Source organism: Hibiscus syriacus, unplaced genomic scaffold (genome assembly GCF_006381635.1).
Source record: "Hibiscus syriacus cultivar Baekdansim isolate YM2019G1 unplaced genomic scaffold, ASM638163v2 tig00110557_pilon, whole genome shotgun sequence".
NCBI lineage: Eukaryota > Viridiplantae > Streptophyta > Magnoliopsida > Malvales > Malvaceae > Hibiscus > Hibiscus syriacus.
Window position 1 is genome coordinate 477,242 of NW_024062780.1, and position 17,871 is coordinate 495,112.

Consider the following 17,871-nt stretch of genomic DNA (forward strand, 5'->3'; position numbering starts at 1 on the left):
ATCAAATAGTCTGTAGATTGAGGACATGTTACAGTTTATTTATAGAGAAATGATCAATATTGGCGTGTCCATTTATCATTTACCGACCTTTTCATGATATCACAAGAAATCTCATTATTAGTGAACATTGAATATAATGTCGAGCAACCCTGGTATTGTAAACCATTATCTAATTTCTTATCTCTTTCCAGGAGCTCCGGCCACTGGTTATCGCAAAGGTTAGAAGCACTATTATTCAATTTTCTCCATGGGCACTATGGGAAGCTTTAAGCAAAATTGTCAATGTCATCCCCGTTTTTTTTTAAAGAGGAAAGCTTATACTCCAATATTTTCGTCTAAAATCTTTAATCAGAAGACTACAGAAACTGCAAACTAAAAAGTCAATGGTCAACTTCTCGGGGGATGATATTTGTTGATACAGGCAAAAGTTTGAACAACCAAACTACTTGTTTCCAACTTGCAAATCCAAAAACTGACAAGTAAAATAGGCCGTGACAGGCTGCATCCCCTGAACATAAGTCAGGCTTCAGTTTGAGGATCAAGAACTGGGAGAATATTCAAGGCAGAAGAAGCAAGGTGCATTCCCCGAACTGTGCCTCCATATTCAACCTTTATTCTATAGCACAACAGCAATATTGAATCCCACAGTGCACTTCTCCCCTGAAAATACCAAAATAGTAACTCATACATGTTGATATATATTTTCAATCATCCGTAGACGTCAAATATAACTCCAAGTAAATCATTAATGCCTGGTTTTGATACAGGTAACTGAAATATATACACCGTACGGAGGAAAAGCTTTTTAACTGAAACTGTGGTCGCCCCTTCGGCTTCGAAACTTGATGTACAATTACAACCAGGGATGGAACAGAATGGGGGAATCGTTTATTTACCCCCACTCTACTCTTATATGAATGCTGAAAGCATCTATCTCGAAATATGTCATTTACATTCATGATATATGGCATACGCATATGTAAAGTTATTTATACTATGACGGTTTAAAAGGTTAAATGATATTTTTAAAAGACGAGGTTGAGTGTAGTGAAGAAAGCTTCTACCAAAACCACCTTAACTTCCCGCCTCCACGCTTTAAAAAAAAGAAGGAAAAAAAACCCTCCAATTGAAGTGAATCAGTGCAGGGGCTTTATCATCTTCAGAATTTACACACAAATGCCGACATTAATTTTCAAATTCACTTCAAACCATTTTAAGTAGTAATTTATTCACTCCTTTATTCTTTTCCTAAACCAGTTATTTTTGTCTTGCCACTTGTATTAACCTGTATTACTTGTAATGTGTTGGGTATGTATGTGTCTCACAGGGGTACATGCAAGTTCAAGTCTTTTTCTATCTCCACATCAAATATACTACTAAAAAAATAGTCGGTGCAACATATCATCTGGCTGTAGCAAAGAAGTTAAATACACCGTACCTGAAGAGAGAACTGTGACTTCTTGTCCCAGTATAAAACAAAAACGGGGGGATTTTGTTTTCCAACGGCCAATATGCAAGCTCCTGGATGGAGAATCGAAGGAACCCCCAAGATTACTGCTACATACTTTTCTGGTAACCTGTCTTTCAGTGGCAGCACTCCAAGGAATAAGGGATTCTTACTAGATTGAGCTCCAGCATAAGAAGTGGGATCAACACGTAACATCCATTTTGGGTGTTCCATGAAAGCACAAAACAGATACAAGAGTAAGTGAGAATCAGTTGGAAGTTCATGAGTCCAGTTCTTGTTCTTTTTGTCAAAAACTTCCCCACCTCCAAGATATTCATAGTTCTTCAGGCATGTTCCTTCAGCGAGTTCTGCAGAATTCACAATATGGTGACTTGATAGTTTATGTACACTAAATGTCTCTTAAGTTCTACAAGTAAACAGAAACAAAGCATAAAGAGGAAGGTTTTGAGTTTCTAAATACTTCGTATTCTTTGAACTGTATAATTAGCTCTCACACTGCTTTGTGGTAGTAAACCCTTCATCCACTCTCCTTTCATCAATGCATGAAGCCTCTGGTGTTCGGTAATGGCATTGATGCACTCCTGCATAACTGGGATCAGAGGATTTTGTTGTGCTTGTTGTTGATTGGTTAAAGGGTTGGCTGCATTCAATGAAAAAAGTACCATTATAAGTTCTTGGCTAAGATCAATAAACAAAACCAAACTAACGAACACAAAAATAAATTAATAACAGCAATGAAAGCTGCTTACACATGGAAGCTTCAAGAGCCTGCACAAGAGTTGCCGATAATTGGTGAAGGAGCCCTTCTTCCTCGAGAGTGAATGCCGGCTGCCATTCTTTCATCCTTTCGGGTTTAGGTGAGGTAGCAGGACTTCTATTGGTTGGTAGATCACTTCCCACTTGAGTAACTGCTACTGAGATACCGAGTTTAGCAGCTGCTTGCATTACCTACAGAGGATTTAAGAATAATCAGGTTGCCATATATGAACGAAAAAGTAGATAATGGTAATGACAAGGTTGTAAAGTCCAAAACGATGAAATAAAAGTATAACAGCAATAATATGGATAGTTCGTCGCCTGTATATCAGACAACTACCAGAAAAGTGTTATAAGAAACATGCTATTTAAAAACAAACTTCTTCGTTTCTCAAATTCTAAACAGAGCTCATATTACACGAACTTTCTAGTTTCGAAAACCTTCAACAACATGGTAAAGTTAGAAGTTTTAGCAACTCATTCTGCAAAATTAAAGCAGAACATAACATGAAATAATTCATAATAGCCAAATTCAGATTAAAAAAGAATTATCCTTTTTCCTTTTTTGGTAAAACACAAATCCTTCATGGACATTTGAGATCTAATCATTGAATACTTCCAAATCATGAGTGGACTAATTTACTCACATTTCTCTTAAAATTATTAATAGACACTACATAACATGAGCGGGGTGAGAGTTGGGGAAAAAAAGAAAAGGAAGTAATGGCAAAAATTAGGGAATTGAAGGACCTGAATATGACTGGTTTCAATCTTGTTAAGTAGAGGATTTAGCAAAACTGAAGAAAACCACTGTCTGAGACGATCACGCCACAGCTCAATTAGGGGATAGATGCCCAAATGCTCAAAAGCTTCAATAGACTCTTCTATGGACATTGGAGGTGGAAGGTCTCCCTCTCCTTTCTTTGGAGGAGTGGTAAATTTCTGGGAACCAGGAGACATCCTCACAGGCCTCAGTGGTGTACTCCTTGTAGTTCCAGATGTATTAGCCGAACTTGCGACAGTATTAGGACTTGCAATTCCAAATCCACTGATGGTTGAGGGTGGGGTGGCAAGTTTTCCAGCTGATTCAGTGATTTTCTCGTCTACTTCAGCAAGAAATCGCTCAAGTTGCTCTTTTGTTGTTATTTCTTTGGTATAGGAAGCTCGCTTGGTAGACCAAGGGGTTTTTACCACAGGCTCCTGTCCTGGTGAAGTTTGAAGAGGAGATAATGCAGAAGAGGATGCTGGAACATGATATGACAAAGGAGAGCCCCCCGATCTGGATGGGGAAGCAAATGAATTCATCTTATTCCCACCACTGGTGTTTGATTTATTAGAGTTGACCAGAGACTTCCGATCTGAGCCATTAATTTGTGGATGGAGTGGAACAAGAACATCTGAAGATGATTTCAGTGGGGGTTTGGACTTCGGAGGTTTCTTAGATGAGTCCGGTGCAACTTGCTCAACCTTAGGTTTTATTCCCAAAAGCCCCAGTTGGTGCTTCGTTGGCTGAGATTGATCCTTAGCTGCTTTAGAAGGAGATACAACAGGCACACAACCAATACTCCTAGTCCTATGCAGAGAGAGAGCTTTGAATAGGGCAAAAATGGTGCCAATGAAAACTACCCCTGACACAGTCTGTATTCCCTTGGCAAATGTATCTGAGCCATAGATAACAGTTAAATGAGAAGACATGAAATAGAACACTTATACTTCAACAATCAAAGGAATCCAATCTCCAAATGATAACTTACAAGATACTTCTTCAGAGAAATTTCCAATCTTCAATTTATCAGCCAAGCCAGTTCCCCTTCACAGGTGTGAGACAAAAATGTGTTAATGGATTTAAAGAAAATAATAATCAAAACAAAAGTAGAGAAAAAAATTATAATCTGAAGATTTTCTTTTTCTCCTAGGGTAGCATATTTAAAGTTGGTTCAGTGGTTCTTTCCCTATGAAAGCTAAGAAAGACAGAAACCTCAAAATTGTTAATCTCTATACTTGTACCAGTAAATCAACTCAATCATCTTTTCTCATTCTCTTTTGTAAACACGATATAAATATCCTGCAATCTGAACTTTCTTTGGGTAGTTAAGTAGGAGAATGAAGGATTTGGCCTATGCCTTGTAATCTACTAACAAAAACATCTTAAACTCCCGGAATTATTGATAAAAGTACATTACAAAAAAGGTATATTCATGCATTTCATCAGAACAACCCAAGATCGAGAGTTTAAATGTCTGAAAAAAGAGTACCCATTTGCTTAAACCCTGCTAAACCCCTAAAAAACCATATGTTCGACAATGTGTGTATATTCAGCTTAGAAATGCTCGGAACCGCTGCATTTTCTGGATGGAAGAGAAAACACACACGCACACACACAAAAAAAACCCGAAAGGACCGAAAATAAAAGAACCTGGAAGTTATGTAGAGGAGAGCCAAAGCAGAGGCGGAGGAGAGGAAGAAGATGCAAAGAATAGTTGATTTGGAGGGCTGTAGACTTGTGGCGGTTAAAGCGGCGGATAGGGTTGGGTTTTGGTACACTGAGAACTTTGAAGGCTTCGACGGAGGCGACGCCCTGTCTTGGTTGCCGGCGGCTTCCATGGTTTTTACTAGTTTCTGGGGAATAAGAATGGGAAATAAGAATGGGATTTAAATGACTAAAATCAAAGTAGATAAAAATTAACAATCAAATTTTGGAATATTGTCAAATTTAAATTTGAAAACCTCATATTTCACTCTTACGTTGTAATAATTAAATAATCTAATTATTATGTTACTGGAAATTTTAAATTTTATGTATTTTTTAATATTTTTATTAACTATTTATTTTACACATTTATAATTTCGTAAATTTTAAAGATAATTATAATAATATACTTCTCTATTTTATTTTGGTTTAATACCAAATTAAGTGCCGAAACTATACCCAAAATCTCAAATAGGTGTTTAAACTATTTTTTTATTCATCTCAATGTTTAGCGTTACAAACGTTACATTCAAGCTGTCAACGGCGTTAATTTTCCCGTTATGTGACACATGTCATAATCAGGTAATTTTAAAATTTTATTTAAAAAAACTATAAATAATTTATTTTCAAAAAGCCCCAATTTTTTCAAAAATATCAAAAAAAACCTCACACTCTTAAGATTTCTTATTTCTAGTCCCATTTATTCAAACCGTCGGTCATTTCCGGCCACCCATTCATCGGTGACCAGCCACCTATATGTTGCAGACCATCTAATGTCCGGTCACAACTCTTACTATCATCTCAAATCCCTAAATTTAAAATTATAATTCTTAATATAAAAACACTCAATCTTTTAAATTCGATCTTGATAATCGACCGTTTCGCCGACCATTTGATCGATCATTTAATAAGTCGTTTGACCTTTTACCATGGAAGAAGGGAAAAGGGAGGGAAAATGTGGGGGTACATGGGGGAAGAAAGGTCTTTGAGTAAAATTTTAAGATTGTGACATGTGTCACTTATACGTGATTTATAATTACCGTTACGATCGGGGCACTTAAATGGGTTTATAATCAGTCGTTGCAATCCCTACAATGAGACGATTAACCCAAAGTGGACATGGCTGTTCGTCACCCTGGTCTAAGCCCAATTCTAGAAGGACAAAATCAATTAGAATGTTCTTTCGGTGGTTAAAAACAAAATTTAACGGTCAATCTATATTATTACCAACATAAAGTAATATTAATCATATGAATGACGAAATTTTAATTAATTCATTTCCGGATACATCTTTCAATACAAGCCTTCACTAGTAACTCATCTCAGAATAATGTTAAACTAGAGATTTGTTTGATAAATTCAATCGGTTTACTCACTCGCAACTTGCAGATGTGAAGCACGCCTATAATTAGCTTAATAAACACAATTAAATTAGATATTAATTTAATCATCGCAAAACCATTCATACTTGTCATCAACCTATTATGACTGCAAGTTAAAGTAATAATTAAATTCCCATACGATTATATTATGATGTCTAAACATAACTCTTCCATGAACTAGGTATGAAAATGTGAAGATATTTTCTTTTCTTTTTTTTTAGAAATAAAACATTTTATCGAAAAAAAACAATTCATAAAATATTATATTGTTAGCAGGATATTTTCAGTTTTTAAAAATACATTTTAACGTATTAGAATGTTAAATTTTGAATATTTTAGATAGAGTTTTCAATGATTAACTATTAATGTGAAGGTCTTAAGTATTTTTGTTTTGTTTTAATTATTTTATTCATTTTAATCGACCTACGTACCTTGAGTCCACATGCACGTAGAAAACAATTTAATTATCTTGCTTCTATTTTGGGCGGCCTTTAAGTCTTGATACATAATTATAATAAGCTATAATTATTCAATAATTATTTTCCAATTTTCGGTTTTGGGAAAAAAGCGTGTCAAATAGTAGTTTCCCCCCTCTTTCAAATAATATAAAGAGAGTATTGTGAGAATGATATTTAATAGGTACAACTGTATAACTTTATGTTAAAAATTATAAATTTTTGAAAGAAAATGAATTTATGAAATTTTAAAAAATAACATATTTATAAAAAAAAAATCTATGGCATCAGTCATGTCACCAATCACGGTGGACTATCACTAGGGATGAATCGAGGAGAGGAGTGGGGCAGTTGCCCCCCTAAAAATTTAAAACTATCATATATTTTAAAAAAAATTATATGTATTTCCTATTGAAAATCTATTTCGCCCATAGAATTTTAATTCATCCCCAACATAAAATTCTGCGTCCATCCCTGACTATCACGTCAACATCGTAACGATCAATGACGGAAACCGTTGGCCAAAGATTTACATTTGATTCTTTTTCTAAATTCGAGGACCACGTTAATACAATAAAGTTTGAAGGTTACATTATTTTTTTAGAAAAGTATACGGGTTCCAGGTATCTTTTTACCTTATAAATTATAAAAAAAATATATAATATAAAAATACTTAAAAAAAAAATTAAGAGACCGATCGGTTCATCCTGAGTAGTAGTATAAAGTAATAAAACAATGTATTCAAAGTGGTCAAATAATTGCACGTATCAAGCGGTCTATATGATAAATGAATTATTATTATTCCTTAAGGATTTGAGTTCGAGCATCACAAATGATAAGGGTATGAGCGTTCAACGTCGAAATTTTAAGAGTTATTTATAAACATATACTATCTTATACTCACCGTATTAATAATAATAATAAAAAAAAGTGGTCAAAGAATTCTGTTGGTTTGAACTGGATCGGTTATTTGCTTTGGTTTCTTTCTATTCTGGTCCCTTTTCTTCTTCTGATTATTCACACACCGTGTTTATGCTGACGTGTCTGCAAGTCAAAGTCAACCAACTTGTCCCTTGTACCTATCTTTCTTCTGCAAACTTCGTTTGATTTCTTCTCCTCCTCCGTTTTTTTATTTGATTTCCTTTTCTAAATAACGAAAACAAATAAAACGTCAAACTCATTACAAACCCTTCGGTATCATGTTCAAAGCTTAAGCCATTTTATATAGTATTGACATTTGTATTATATTATAACTTTGCTATCTCTTTCCAGGACTAACTAACTATAAATATCTTTTACCAAAGAAACAATTTACTCAATCTAGGTAACATCCGAACAACTTTGGTTCCGATTTCCAGGGGAAAAAAAGGGTGGGGGTTTCGAAAGATTTGAAGTTGGTGGGAAAATAAAAGCAAAAAAAAAAAAAACATGTCGACAGAAGGCGAAACACCTTCAAGATCATTGGAAGAAACACCGACATGGGCCGTCGCGGTTGTTTGTTTTGTTTTGGTTGTCATTTCGATAATCATCGAACATATAATCCACATGATAGGAAAGGTATCATCTGTGTTTTGCTTTTTTAAAAGCTTATTCTCAGCTGGTGTTTTAATTTTAATCATTTGTCTTCGTTTGCAGTGGTTGAAGAAGAAACATAAACGAGCGCTTTATGATGCTCTGGAAAAGGTTAAGTCAGGTAAAAGAAAAGAAACTTCAAACAAACATTAAACCATCATTCGTTATTGCTTTGCTGATCATTTTTTTTTTGGTTTGGGTGACAGAGCTTATGTTGCTGGGATTTATATCGTTGCTCCTAACAGTAGGATCAGGAACGATAACAGGCATATGCATATCGGAGCGACTTGGATCCACTTGGAATCCATGCCCTAAGAATCAAGAAGAAAACTTGGATGAGCCGGCTGAAGATTCATCGGAGAACGAACATCGACGGAGACTTCTTATGATGTCTGATTCCGGTCGAGTTTTCCGGCGGTCATTGGCCGGAAGCTCAGAGGACAAATGCGCTGATCAGGTATGCAACACATATCCCTTACTTCTCCTTCAATTACATTTCCCTGAAGCCGAGAAGATCAGAAGAGTCTCTTTCTGCGCCAGCTTACGTAAATTGACCAATGTATTCAAAGATAAGCATGATTTGATCATTAATATTTATGGGGGTGAAAAGCACGCATATTTCTTGCTGAGATTCTCTTTATTCTTTTTATTTTCAACGTTAAATTTAATTCCATTTTACTTTTTTTTTTAATTTGTGTGGATTAATTATCAAAAGTTGGTAAACTACTTTTATGGGATTATAAATTTATGCATTAAAATTAGCACGTGAATATTCTAATTTTTTTTTATTATAAATGAACATGTTTTTCTTCAATTTTGAGTGTTATTTACATTGCAGGGTAAAGTGCCGTTTATTTCATACGATGCTATTGACCAACTCCATTACTTCATCTTCGTGCTAGCCGTCGTCCACGTGATTTACTGTGTTCTTACACTCGGATTGGGCAGAGCTAAGGTATTATTCTCATGTTATTTCCTTTTTCTTTTTTATCTTTCCGGATTCAAGGTTTCGTCTTAACTAATTCGGATCGACTTGCATCGTACACTTGGTTTTGATGGGTGAATCTACCATAAGAGATTTTTTATCTTGCTTCAAGTTGCTTACCACTTGAATCAGCCTGTTAGTTTTATCTTCCTAATTTCGATGGTAATGATTTATATGGTACATGTATATGTATATAATTTTTTTAATGTTTTTGTTTTTACTTGTAGATGAGTAGGTGGAAGAGATGGGAAAAGGAAACTCAAACTATCGAATACCAGTACACACATGGTTAATACAAATCATGTTCAAGTTAAACTTAAATACATTTACTTAACACGTCGTCCATGCATGCATTTTAGTACATAGAAACATTAATTAATGCGACATTTTAATGAAAATAACCGAGTTATTGAACAGATCCGGAACGATTCAGATTTGCAAGGGAAACATCATTTGGAAGGAGGCACATGAGCTCTTGGACCAAAATACCTATTCTAATGTGGATTGTAAGCACTTTTATTATTTCAATCTTTTACCCCTTTTGGTAAATAATGTGCGACTCTACGATTACGATTTTATGTTTTCTTATTAAAGTAAAATATTGAGTAAAATACATAAATGCTCCCCGGCCGTATGGTATTGTTTTATTACGTCATTCGACTATTAGTTACAAAATGATCCTCTGACTATAGAGTGATGCTTTGTTGAGTCTATCAACTATTAAAAGTTACCAAACGGTCACTCGATTATTCATTATGTTCTAAACTCGTCTTTTTTCGTTAAAAAATTGACAATATTCTGAATTGAACGTTAATTTGGTGACTGTGATTTAATAAAATCTAGTTCCATAATCTCAATTGATTATCATATCTCAGTCGTCACGCTAACGTCCAACTCAGGCAACCGTTAATTGTTTAACAGAAAATGATGAGTTTGAAACATAATGAATAGTCGAATGACCATTTTGTAACTTTTAATAGCTTATGGATTTAATAAAGTAACATTCTATAGTTAGAGAACCACATTGTAACTTTTAATAGTTGTGTTACTTAATAAAGTAGTACCTTATAATTGAGAAATCATTTGTGTAATTTACCCTAAAATATTTTTCTACCGGTTTTCATTTATTAAACTTGGGAAAATTAAGTCTTAAACGACCAAAATTATTGATAACGGCCGCCAGCCACAGTCGCCCAATTATGGTCAACAGAATTCCCCAGAAAAGAACCTCTTTGACTTTAACATTGCAAGTTGCAACATTGTCGCAGTCGCATATTGTGGATGGAAAATTATAATGTGGGGGTATTTTAGGAAATAACTAAGGCAGCCCATAAATTTTTGGTTAATCAAACTATAGTTTAGAAAACAATTATAAGAATATACTCACATTTTAATATATTTTTTGACAGGTTTGTTTCTTTAGACAATTCTTTCGGTCAGTTCTTAAAGTTGATTATTTAACCCTTCGACATGGATTCATCATGGTAATTTTTAAATATAAATTATTTCCACATGTTTTTTTAATCCCAGTATTTTCAGTTTTAATTTTTTTAGCCACATAATTAATTATAAGCAATCTTCAAATTTATTTATCAACAGGCACACCTGCCTCCCCAAAGCCAAAACAATTTTAATTTTCAGAAATACATAAAGAGATCATTGGAAGAAGATTTCAGTGTTGTTGTTGGCATCAGGTAATTGTTATTCCTTACCCTTTTTTTTAGTTTTTAAAACATAAAATTTCTGTAAAATCCCTAAATTTTAGTCTAACGCAATTTTCAACCTATTTTTCCAGTCCTCTGATATGGTTTTGTGCTGTACTCTTCCTACTCTTCAACCCCCACGGTAAGTGTGTATATATATTGGGATGAGAAATTAGAATATTAAGCAAGGTTAGAGGTTCGAATACTGACGTTTGCGAATGAAGTAAACTGGGTTAGGAGAGTTAGTCGCCTTCGCCTCTGCAGTATCCTATCTGAATTAATCGATCAATAGATCAGATATAAGTGATTAATTCAAAAAAAAATTGTAATTTAAAAATAGAGGAAGATAATTGAATTAATTTTACGGTGCAGGATGGTACTCTTATCTGTGGCTGCCATTCATCCCCTTGATTGTAAGCAAATACTATAACCTTTTCCCATTGAAGTTGTGTGATGTTTGAGATCAACGGTTGTGATTTGGTGAAAATGCTGCAGGTGATCCTGTTAGTGGGGACGAAGCTGCAGGTGATAATAACTAAAATGGCTCTACGGATTCAGGAGAGAGGAGAAGTGGTTCGAGGAGTGCCGGTCGTTGAACCGGGCGACGATCTTTTCTGGTTCAACCGGCCCAAACTCCTCCTCCTTCTCATCAACTTCGTTCTCTTTCAGGTATTATTCCCTTCTTCATTAAATAACGTTTCGACTCCCAAATTTAACCTCTGTTTACATTTTACTTTTTTTCTTCTTCCGCAGAATGCCTTTCAGCTCGCATTCTTTGCATATACTTGGGTACGTACGTAACAATTTTAATTTTCTCGCCTTTTTTTCTCCTGCTGATAATTTTAATTAATTAATTGGGGTTTGATTTTTATCGTAAATAATTATTATTTCCCTAATCAAATTTCTTGTTCTAATCGTCGTTTCTTTACAGTATGAATTCGGGATAAGTTCTTGCTTTCACGATGACGTGGCAGATCTAGTAATCTCCATTGCAATGGGGTAAAACAAGTTAAAAATTATTTTATTTACAGTCATGGATGACTGCGAAACTTATTGGAATTACTGCTCCAATGGGCTTCTAACTTTATTTCTTTTTCAAAACAGGGTTGTCGTTCAAATTCTTTGCAGTTACGTCACCCTTCCCCTTTACGCCCTCGTTACCCAGGTAATTTAAATATTTTTTTTACCTTTATAGAAATAAACCGTATTTTCAACGTTTTAGATACTGATGTCGTAATATAATTGATTTATTAATTTGCTAAAACCAGATGGGTTCACATATGAAACCAACCATATTTAACGAAAGAGTAGCCACGGCCCTAAAGAATTGGCACCAAACGGCTAGGAAACACGTCAAGAGCAACAAGGGTTCAGTCACGGCCACCCCTTTTTCTAGCATACCCAACACCCCATCTCACCACGCATCCCCGGCTCACCTCTTGAGGCAATATCGGAACGAAACGGACAGCATCAATGCTTCCCCAGGGAGATTGAGTTTTGATATCGAGCAATCGGAGACGGATTCTCCGTCCGTCTCGTACCACAATTATGCCGATGGTTCATCGTCCCATAATCCTAACATGGACCAAGTTCAAGGAGGTGACGACAGAGATGTAAAAGAGCCGAGTTTTAGTGAAGATCGCGATTCCGTACACCATACGATCAACATCGTGCCCAAAGAATTTTCGTTTGAAAGAAGAACGAGTATGTGAAAATATATATATATATATATATTTATATATGCATTTTGGATCACCGCGTGTAGCATGTTTTTGACAAAATATGGAGTTTCGAGGACTGAGATTTCTTTGTATAATTTGTGTTTATTGTATGGATAAGCTTACATATTTCATTTTATTTTCAACCAGGCTGATAGTTCTTTCCTAATAAACATTTGCAGCGTACGTGATTACCCATTTTTTTTAACTAAATATTACCGTTGAAAAAAAGAGTTATTTTTAAATCAATATCGATTATAAATTACATTTTAAAATGATATTTTATCATATAATTCAGAATAAATACATATCATGTCATCCACATCTTTTGGAAATCCTCTTGGCACTTGCGGCAGGCAGCAGTGCTAAAGCACGCTCCATTACACACAAGGTGCAATCTTGCTCCCTGTCCGTATGAAAATTTTTGCTGTCGCAGCGAAACCATTTCCTACCATAACTATTGTTAAAACTTTACAGGCTGGTGTTGGGTCGACTAGTTGCGGTATCGGTGTATCAACTAGCACGTTTGGCGACCCTTGCAAGGGAGTAAAGAAGAGCTTAACAGTAGAAGTTTCTTGCGCATGAAGAAATTTTAATAAGCATGCATTACGGGTGCAAGCGAAGCATTGTCACCCAGTATGTGCTCAATCAAATAAGCTTTTTGACAAAAGGATTCTTCTCGGAAAGGGAGAAAATATACAAGAAATATGTTCTTGCCAGCACTGGAAAAATAAACATTAGTGCAGCGTTAACTTCAATGGCATTTCTGCATATGCATCTTTTAACAGAGTATACGCCTTTTGGTCATAGAAACTATTTCCTGAAAAATATACCAATATATAGCAGTGGGTAAATAGGTCTGTCATTTGAGCAAATGTCACCTAAAAAGAGCAAAGGGTACTTGTCAAATAGGCTTTGCCTTTGAAATAGAAGATGAAACGTCCACAAACATGGAGACACTATAAGTGATGAGGAGAAAACAAAATGGGGGAAGGAAAGGAAAGGAAAAGGGAAAGAAATTGAAGAAGACCCGAAATAATCTCCTTGACACTGGGGATTATCAGAATATTGGAAGATCATACTTCGTTTGTGGGTCAGAACTTGAAGCTGCTTCACTGACTGCAACAATGTCATCTGAGGTTGCCCCTCTGAGGTCGCTTGCCATCTTTAGAAAGTAACTATGCCTGAACAAACAAACCATTTACCACTTTTACTTGGCAACCAAAAATGAGAAACAGTTAAAACCTCAGATGAGATCATAAGCAAAATTGAAGAACTTAATTAAAGGCTAACATATTCATACCATCTGATGTCTGCAGTCAACTCAGGGTGGAAAGCAGTTCCTAGCAATTTTCCTTGCTTCACGGCAACTATTACTTTCTTTTCAGGCACAGCAGACTCCTGAAATACCCAAAAAAAAATTATGACAAGAATCGAAGATGAAGTTAAAGACCCGGAAACAGAGAGATGAAAGCATGATTAACAAATCTGGACTCCTTTAGTTAAAGGTATGCATAAAATTTTATTGTTTCATGTTCGACTATAGCAATGAAGAATTCAATAGAAAGAGTGTCGATATACCTCTTGAATTTCAACATCTGAACTCGAGTATAGCACTTTATTTGATGGGATAGGATAATCAGCAAGCACTTCAACTTCTGGCCCCACCTCAAGGATGGCAGGAGCACGGATGAAAACACCGCGAAATGTCTCAGGGCCACCTTCTTTGGATGTAAGTTCTGGCACTAAAAGCTCTGCCTCAAAGCTTTGGAGCTAAATAAAATTTGGTTTGTTAAAAAAGAAACAATTTAGTTCAATGTTAGAAGCTTAAAACAAATCGGGAAACATGGGGGGGCATTGAAATCTTCTTTGTTACTGTAAAATTGATTTCAGTAAGTGAAAGAGGTTTCTACATCCTAGATATATGAAAACAAAAGTGTTAAGCTACATAAAACCGTATCAATTTATTCACAAAACAGAATTCTGATTTGTCACTGTTTTCTTAACGACTTAACGTCTACATTTCAGTTCTTTTAGTCGCCAAATCTGTTTAACCAAATTTATCAGTATAAATGGGAATGGTGAAAAAGTTGACATCTTCAAGTAATAACACCACCACCAACATGCAAAGCCTTTTGTCATAATATAGAATTCAACTACCGTATCCTAGTGAAGTTAGTGAAAGCAAGCTCTATCTTGGACTCCTCCAAACATCCCCTACCCATCTGACAGACATTTTCAGTATATCCATACAACATCATCATAGCAACATTATTGCATCATCATGCCAGTAATCATTTAACTAATCCAACAATCATTTTAGGTTTTGGACCCATGTTCTGTGAGTGGTATTTCTCTAAAGAACACATTTATATCTTAAAATACCGGTTACGAAACATGGAAAATTTGCATTTTTTCTGGATTTCCATTATACTAAATGGATGTCTCTTTATTAACTAATAACAATTCAGCTTCTGGCGAAAGCCTAGTTCAACTAAGCAGTGCAATACAGTTTATAAGCATCATAGAAGGCATATGTTAGTACCTGACTCCCAAAGTAGTTTCTATGGACGGTGCAATCCAGACCCCCGACTAAGAATTGCCCTCCTTCTTTCTGTCCTGAAAAGGTTGCACAATTTCAAATTCAAATGCTTTTGAATAATCTTTTTGGTAAATTGCTAGGTGCAAAATATTGTATACGGTTCCCAAACAGAACATACCAACAGCTTTGTTTGCCAAAAATATAAGACCTGCACAAGTCCCCCAAACCGGCTTCCCCATTTGCACAAACTCACGCAGTGCTGGAAACTGACCAGAAATGAGAATTATTAACCAAACATTTGCAAAGGAGAGACACAGGAAACAAGAAAAGCTGTTTGGTCAGCCAGTCTTTGCAAATAACTCATTTGCACACTATAAGAATTATGAACTCAAATCAGAGTTAGGTTTAGCAATTATTTTATTTATGAGCAAAGCCTTCGGCTATATATCCATCAAAGGATCTAACAATGTCGAACTCATTCAAACCTTTTGCATAGATCAAAAAAGTCAATCGCAGGTATCAAAGCATCTCAAAATACACATAATAAAAAAACGCCAGAGTTGCAATTATCTTCGTTTGAATTACTACTTCATTCTAATCATTTACTCATTCTTAACCAAAATGATCTCGAATCTTAGCATTTGTTTTTTGCCTCAACTACTAGCAAAAGCAAGCAACAACAAACCAAACCGAAACAGCTTTTCGGATCTTCCATGCTTTTTAGGACCTGAATTGTTTATGGGGAAAAACAAATACATATATAAAAAACTGAAGAGAGAGAATATACAAGATTGTAAAACTCAGCAAGTTTAGCCATGGTGGTGCTTTCTCCACCAGGAATTATAAGAGAGCTGATACTTTGAAGCTGCTCCGGCTTCCTTATCTCCACTCCTTTCACTCCTAACCTCCTCAGCGCTGCAAAAAGCAAATAATACAGCATAATATGAGGTTTTCAGCCAAACATGAAAACTCATCAACAAAGCATTCGGAATATATCATTGCCCGCTATGTGTTCGTTGAAAGATCCCTGTAAAGCCAACACTCCGACAACGTCCATGCTTGATTCATTCACTCGACGAGAGAAACAGAGACGTCGAGTACTTGAATTGTTTGCTTTCTTCTTTTGTTTTTCTTTCTACGCTTGTATTTTAATTCTTCAGTAGTGGAAATGTTAACCAATCAAAACATAATCGAAAAAAGAATAGGAACTGGCGGCTATCGCGCATCAAAATTATTATAAAATTTTTGGAAAAGAAAAAGTTATGTTTCATTTATTTAATATATATTTGTGAGTTACAAAGGCAATGATAACTGATAACTAATAGTGTAGTACTGATTCCTACGTTAATAAACATATTGTTATCACTATTTCAAACAATAATTACTGATCAAATATTTTATTCAAAAATAATATTTAAAATAAATATATATATTCTTTTAATAATGAACTCTAATATGATTAAATCTGATTTTTATTTGAAATTAGGTGATACGAGTTTTTAAACTCATGATTAAAATACATTCGACTCAGATCGATTGTTATGGGCATTCGACAATAATTATAGTTAAATTTTATTACAATATCATAAATTAATATCGTGAGTTTAAAAAATTATCAATATTCCTAATTAGATAATGATTGATTTGATCTAAGATGCGTTGAAGTTATATTATATATAAAGTTTAATATTAAAATAAGTGTTTAAATTATATCACATTTTCTAAATAAGTATTTAAACTATTTTTGACACATTCAAGTGCCTAACAAACATTATTTATTTAGGTATACAGGCTATTAACGACGTTAATTTTTTCCGTTAAACGACACATGTCACAATCTGATGTTTTTAAAATTTATTTTTTTAAATATTAGTATATTTAGAAAAAAACTAATTTCTATTAAATTATAAAAAAACCACAAAGTACCCAAAATCTCTAAATCCTAACCTTCACCCCGCTGTTGTCATCTCTAATCACAACCACCGACATCGACATAATCTCTACCATCTTCCTAGTCATATGCAGTAGTAATTGCTGTCGAGATCGCATGAGATTACAGTTTTTATCTTAGGGTTTGTGGGTATAAAACGTTAATTTATTGTTGATCGATAACGATTTCATGAGGATTTTAGTCGTCAGAGGAAGATGAGGTCGGTGAAACTTTGTTGACGACAAAAGACGATTATCGACGTAAGTTTAAGGGTTGAAATGAAAATTTTCATAGCATGAGGTTATTTTTAAAAATATTTATGTTTTTCTTTAAAAGATGTAGACACCCGTTTTTGTTCATTTCGTAATTGTTCTTTTTTATTTTCATGTTACAAAACAAGACCCAAATTACAAGTGACCCGGCAAGCCCAACAAGTGAAGCCCATTGTGTTACAACTTTGGTTAACCCTAATTTTAGGGTTAGCCACCTATTACGCCATCGTCGCCTAAAGCCTTAGCCACCTGCTGCGCCACCGCCTAAGCTGAAGCCCTCAGCTGCTGTCGTCACAGCCTAGGCCTAGCCTATCCCGACGTTGCCGCTTATGACACTCACCAACGCCATCATTTTAGCCGGCCCATCATCATCGTCTCAGCAAATAATGGAAAAAAGACAAATCAATAAAAAAACAATTAAAAATAACGAAAAGCGCATTACCAAACCCCAACAACATATTAAAAAGAGGACTTGAACAGAGAGAAGAGGGTGATTGGAGTAAGAAAAAAATAAGCCAAAAGAGGAGAGCAAATTCGAACAAAAAAAAGAGAGAGAAAAGAAAGATAGAAATCGAACCAAAAAATAGAGAACATTCGAAAAAAAAGAGAAAACCTTAC

At 35.0% G+C, this 17,871-nt stretch overlaps 3 protein-coding genes across 3 annotated transcripts; 1 reads left to right on the top strand and 2 right to left on the bottom strand.

The window, feature by feature from the left end:
- Window positions 1-399: 399 nt before the first annotated feature.
- Window positions 400-4,828, bottom strand: LOC120132125 (transmembrane protein 209-like). Its single transcript, XM_039148947.1, has 7 exons — window positions 4,641-4,828; window positions 3,979-4,034; window positions 2,975-3,885; window positions 2,218-2,416; window positions 1,929-2,108; window positions 1,439-1,815; window positions 400-660 (listed from the first exon to the last, which is right to left on the bottom strand). The coding sequence occupies exons 1-7, from the start codon at window positions 4,826-4,828 to the stop codon at window positions 520-522; spliced, it is 2,052 nt and encodes a 683-aa protein (XP_039004878.1). The 3' UTR covers window positions 400-519.
- A 3,055-nt stretch (window positions 4,829-7,883) lies between these two features.
- On the top strand, window positions 7,884-12,503 carry LOC120132129 (MLO-like protein 6). Its single transcript, XM_039148953.1, has 15 exons — window positions 7,884-8,088; window positions 8,167-8,224; window positions 8,310-8,560; window positions 8,942-9,058; window positions 9,316-9,376; window positions 9,506-9,594; window positions 10,498-10,572; window positions 10,688-10,782; window positions 10,884-10,933; window positions 11,164-11,204; window positions 11,287-11,460; window positions 11,545-11,580; window positions 11,723-11,790; window positions 11,896-11,956; window positions 12,060-12,503. The coding sequence occupies exons 1-15, from the start codon at window positions 7,960-7,962 to the stop codon at window positions 12,501-12,503; spliced, it is 1,749 nt and encodes a 582-aa protein (XP_039004884.1). The 5' UTR covers window positions 7,884-7,959.
- Window positions 12,504-13,407: 904 nt separating this feature from the next.
- On the bottom strand, window positions 13,408-16,247 carry LOC120132046 (probable pyridoxal 5'-phosphate synthase subunit PDX2). Its single transcript, XM_039148896.1, has 7 exons — window positions 16,054-16,247; window positions 15,839-15,966; window positions 15,230-15,317; window positions 15,055-15,128; window positions 14,091-14,282; window positions 13,813-13,910; window positions 13,408-13,693 (listed from the first exon to the last, which is right to left on the bottom strand). The coding sequence occupies exons 1-7, from the start codon at window positions 16,106-16,108 to the stop codon at window positions 13,570-13,572; spliced, it is 759 nt and encodes a 252-aa protein (XP_039004827.1). The 5' UTR covers window positions 16,109-16,247; the 3' UTR covers window positions 13,408-13,569.
- Between the last annotated feature and the right edge of the window lie 1,624 nt (window positions 16,248-17,871).

Excerpts from the sequence above, each read along its gene's own strand:
- LOC120132125 (XM_039148947.1), bottom strand. The coding sequence starts at position 4,828 with ATGGAAGCCGCCGGCAACCAAGACAGGGCGTCGCCTCCGTCGAAGCCT. Across the intron at positions 3,886-3,978 it reads TTTCTCTGAAGAAGTATCTT|ATACATTTGCCAAGGGAATA; the intron begins GTAAGTTATCAT and ends TCTATGGCTCAG. Across the intron at positions 2,109-2,217 it reads GGCTCTTGAAGCTTCCATGT|CCAACCCTTTAACCAATCAA; the intron begins GTAAGCAGCTTT and ends CATTGAATGCAG.
- LOC120132129 (XM_039148953.1), top strand. The coding sequence starts at position 7,960 with ATGTCGACAGAAGGCGAAACACCTTCAAGATCATTGGAAGAAACACCG. Across the intron at positions 8,561-8,941 it reads AGGACAAATGCGCTGATCAG|GGTAAAGTGCCGTTTATTTC; the intron begins GTATGCAACACA and ends TTTACATTGCAG. Across the intron at positions 11,205-11,286 it reads TGCCATTCATCCCCTTGATT|GTGATCCTGTTAGTGGGGAC; the intron begins GTAAGCAAATAC and ends AAAATGCTGCAG.
- LOC120132046 (XM_039148896.1), bottom strand. The coding sequence starts at position 16,108 with ATGGACGTTGTCGGAGTGTTGGCTTTACAGGGATCTTTCAACGAACAC. Across the intron at positions 15,318-15,838 it reads TTGCTGAGTTTTACAATCTT|TTTCCAGCACTGCGTGAGTT; the intron begins GTATATTCTCTC and ends ATTTCTGGTCAG. Across the intron at positions 14,283-15,054 it reads GAAACTACTTTGGGAGTCAG|CTCCAAAGCTTTGAGGCAGA; the intron begins GTACTAACATAT and ends AATTTTATTTAG.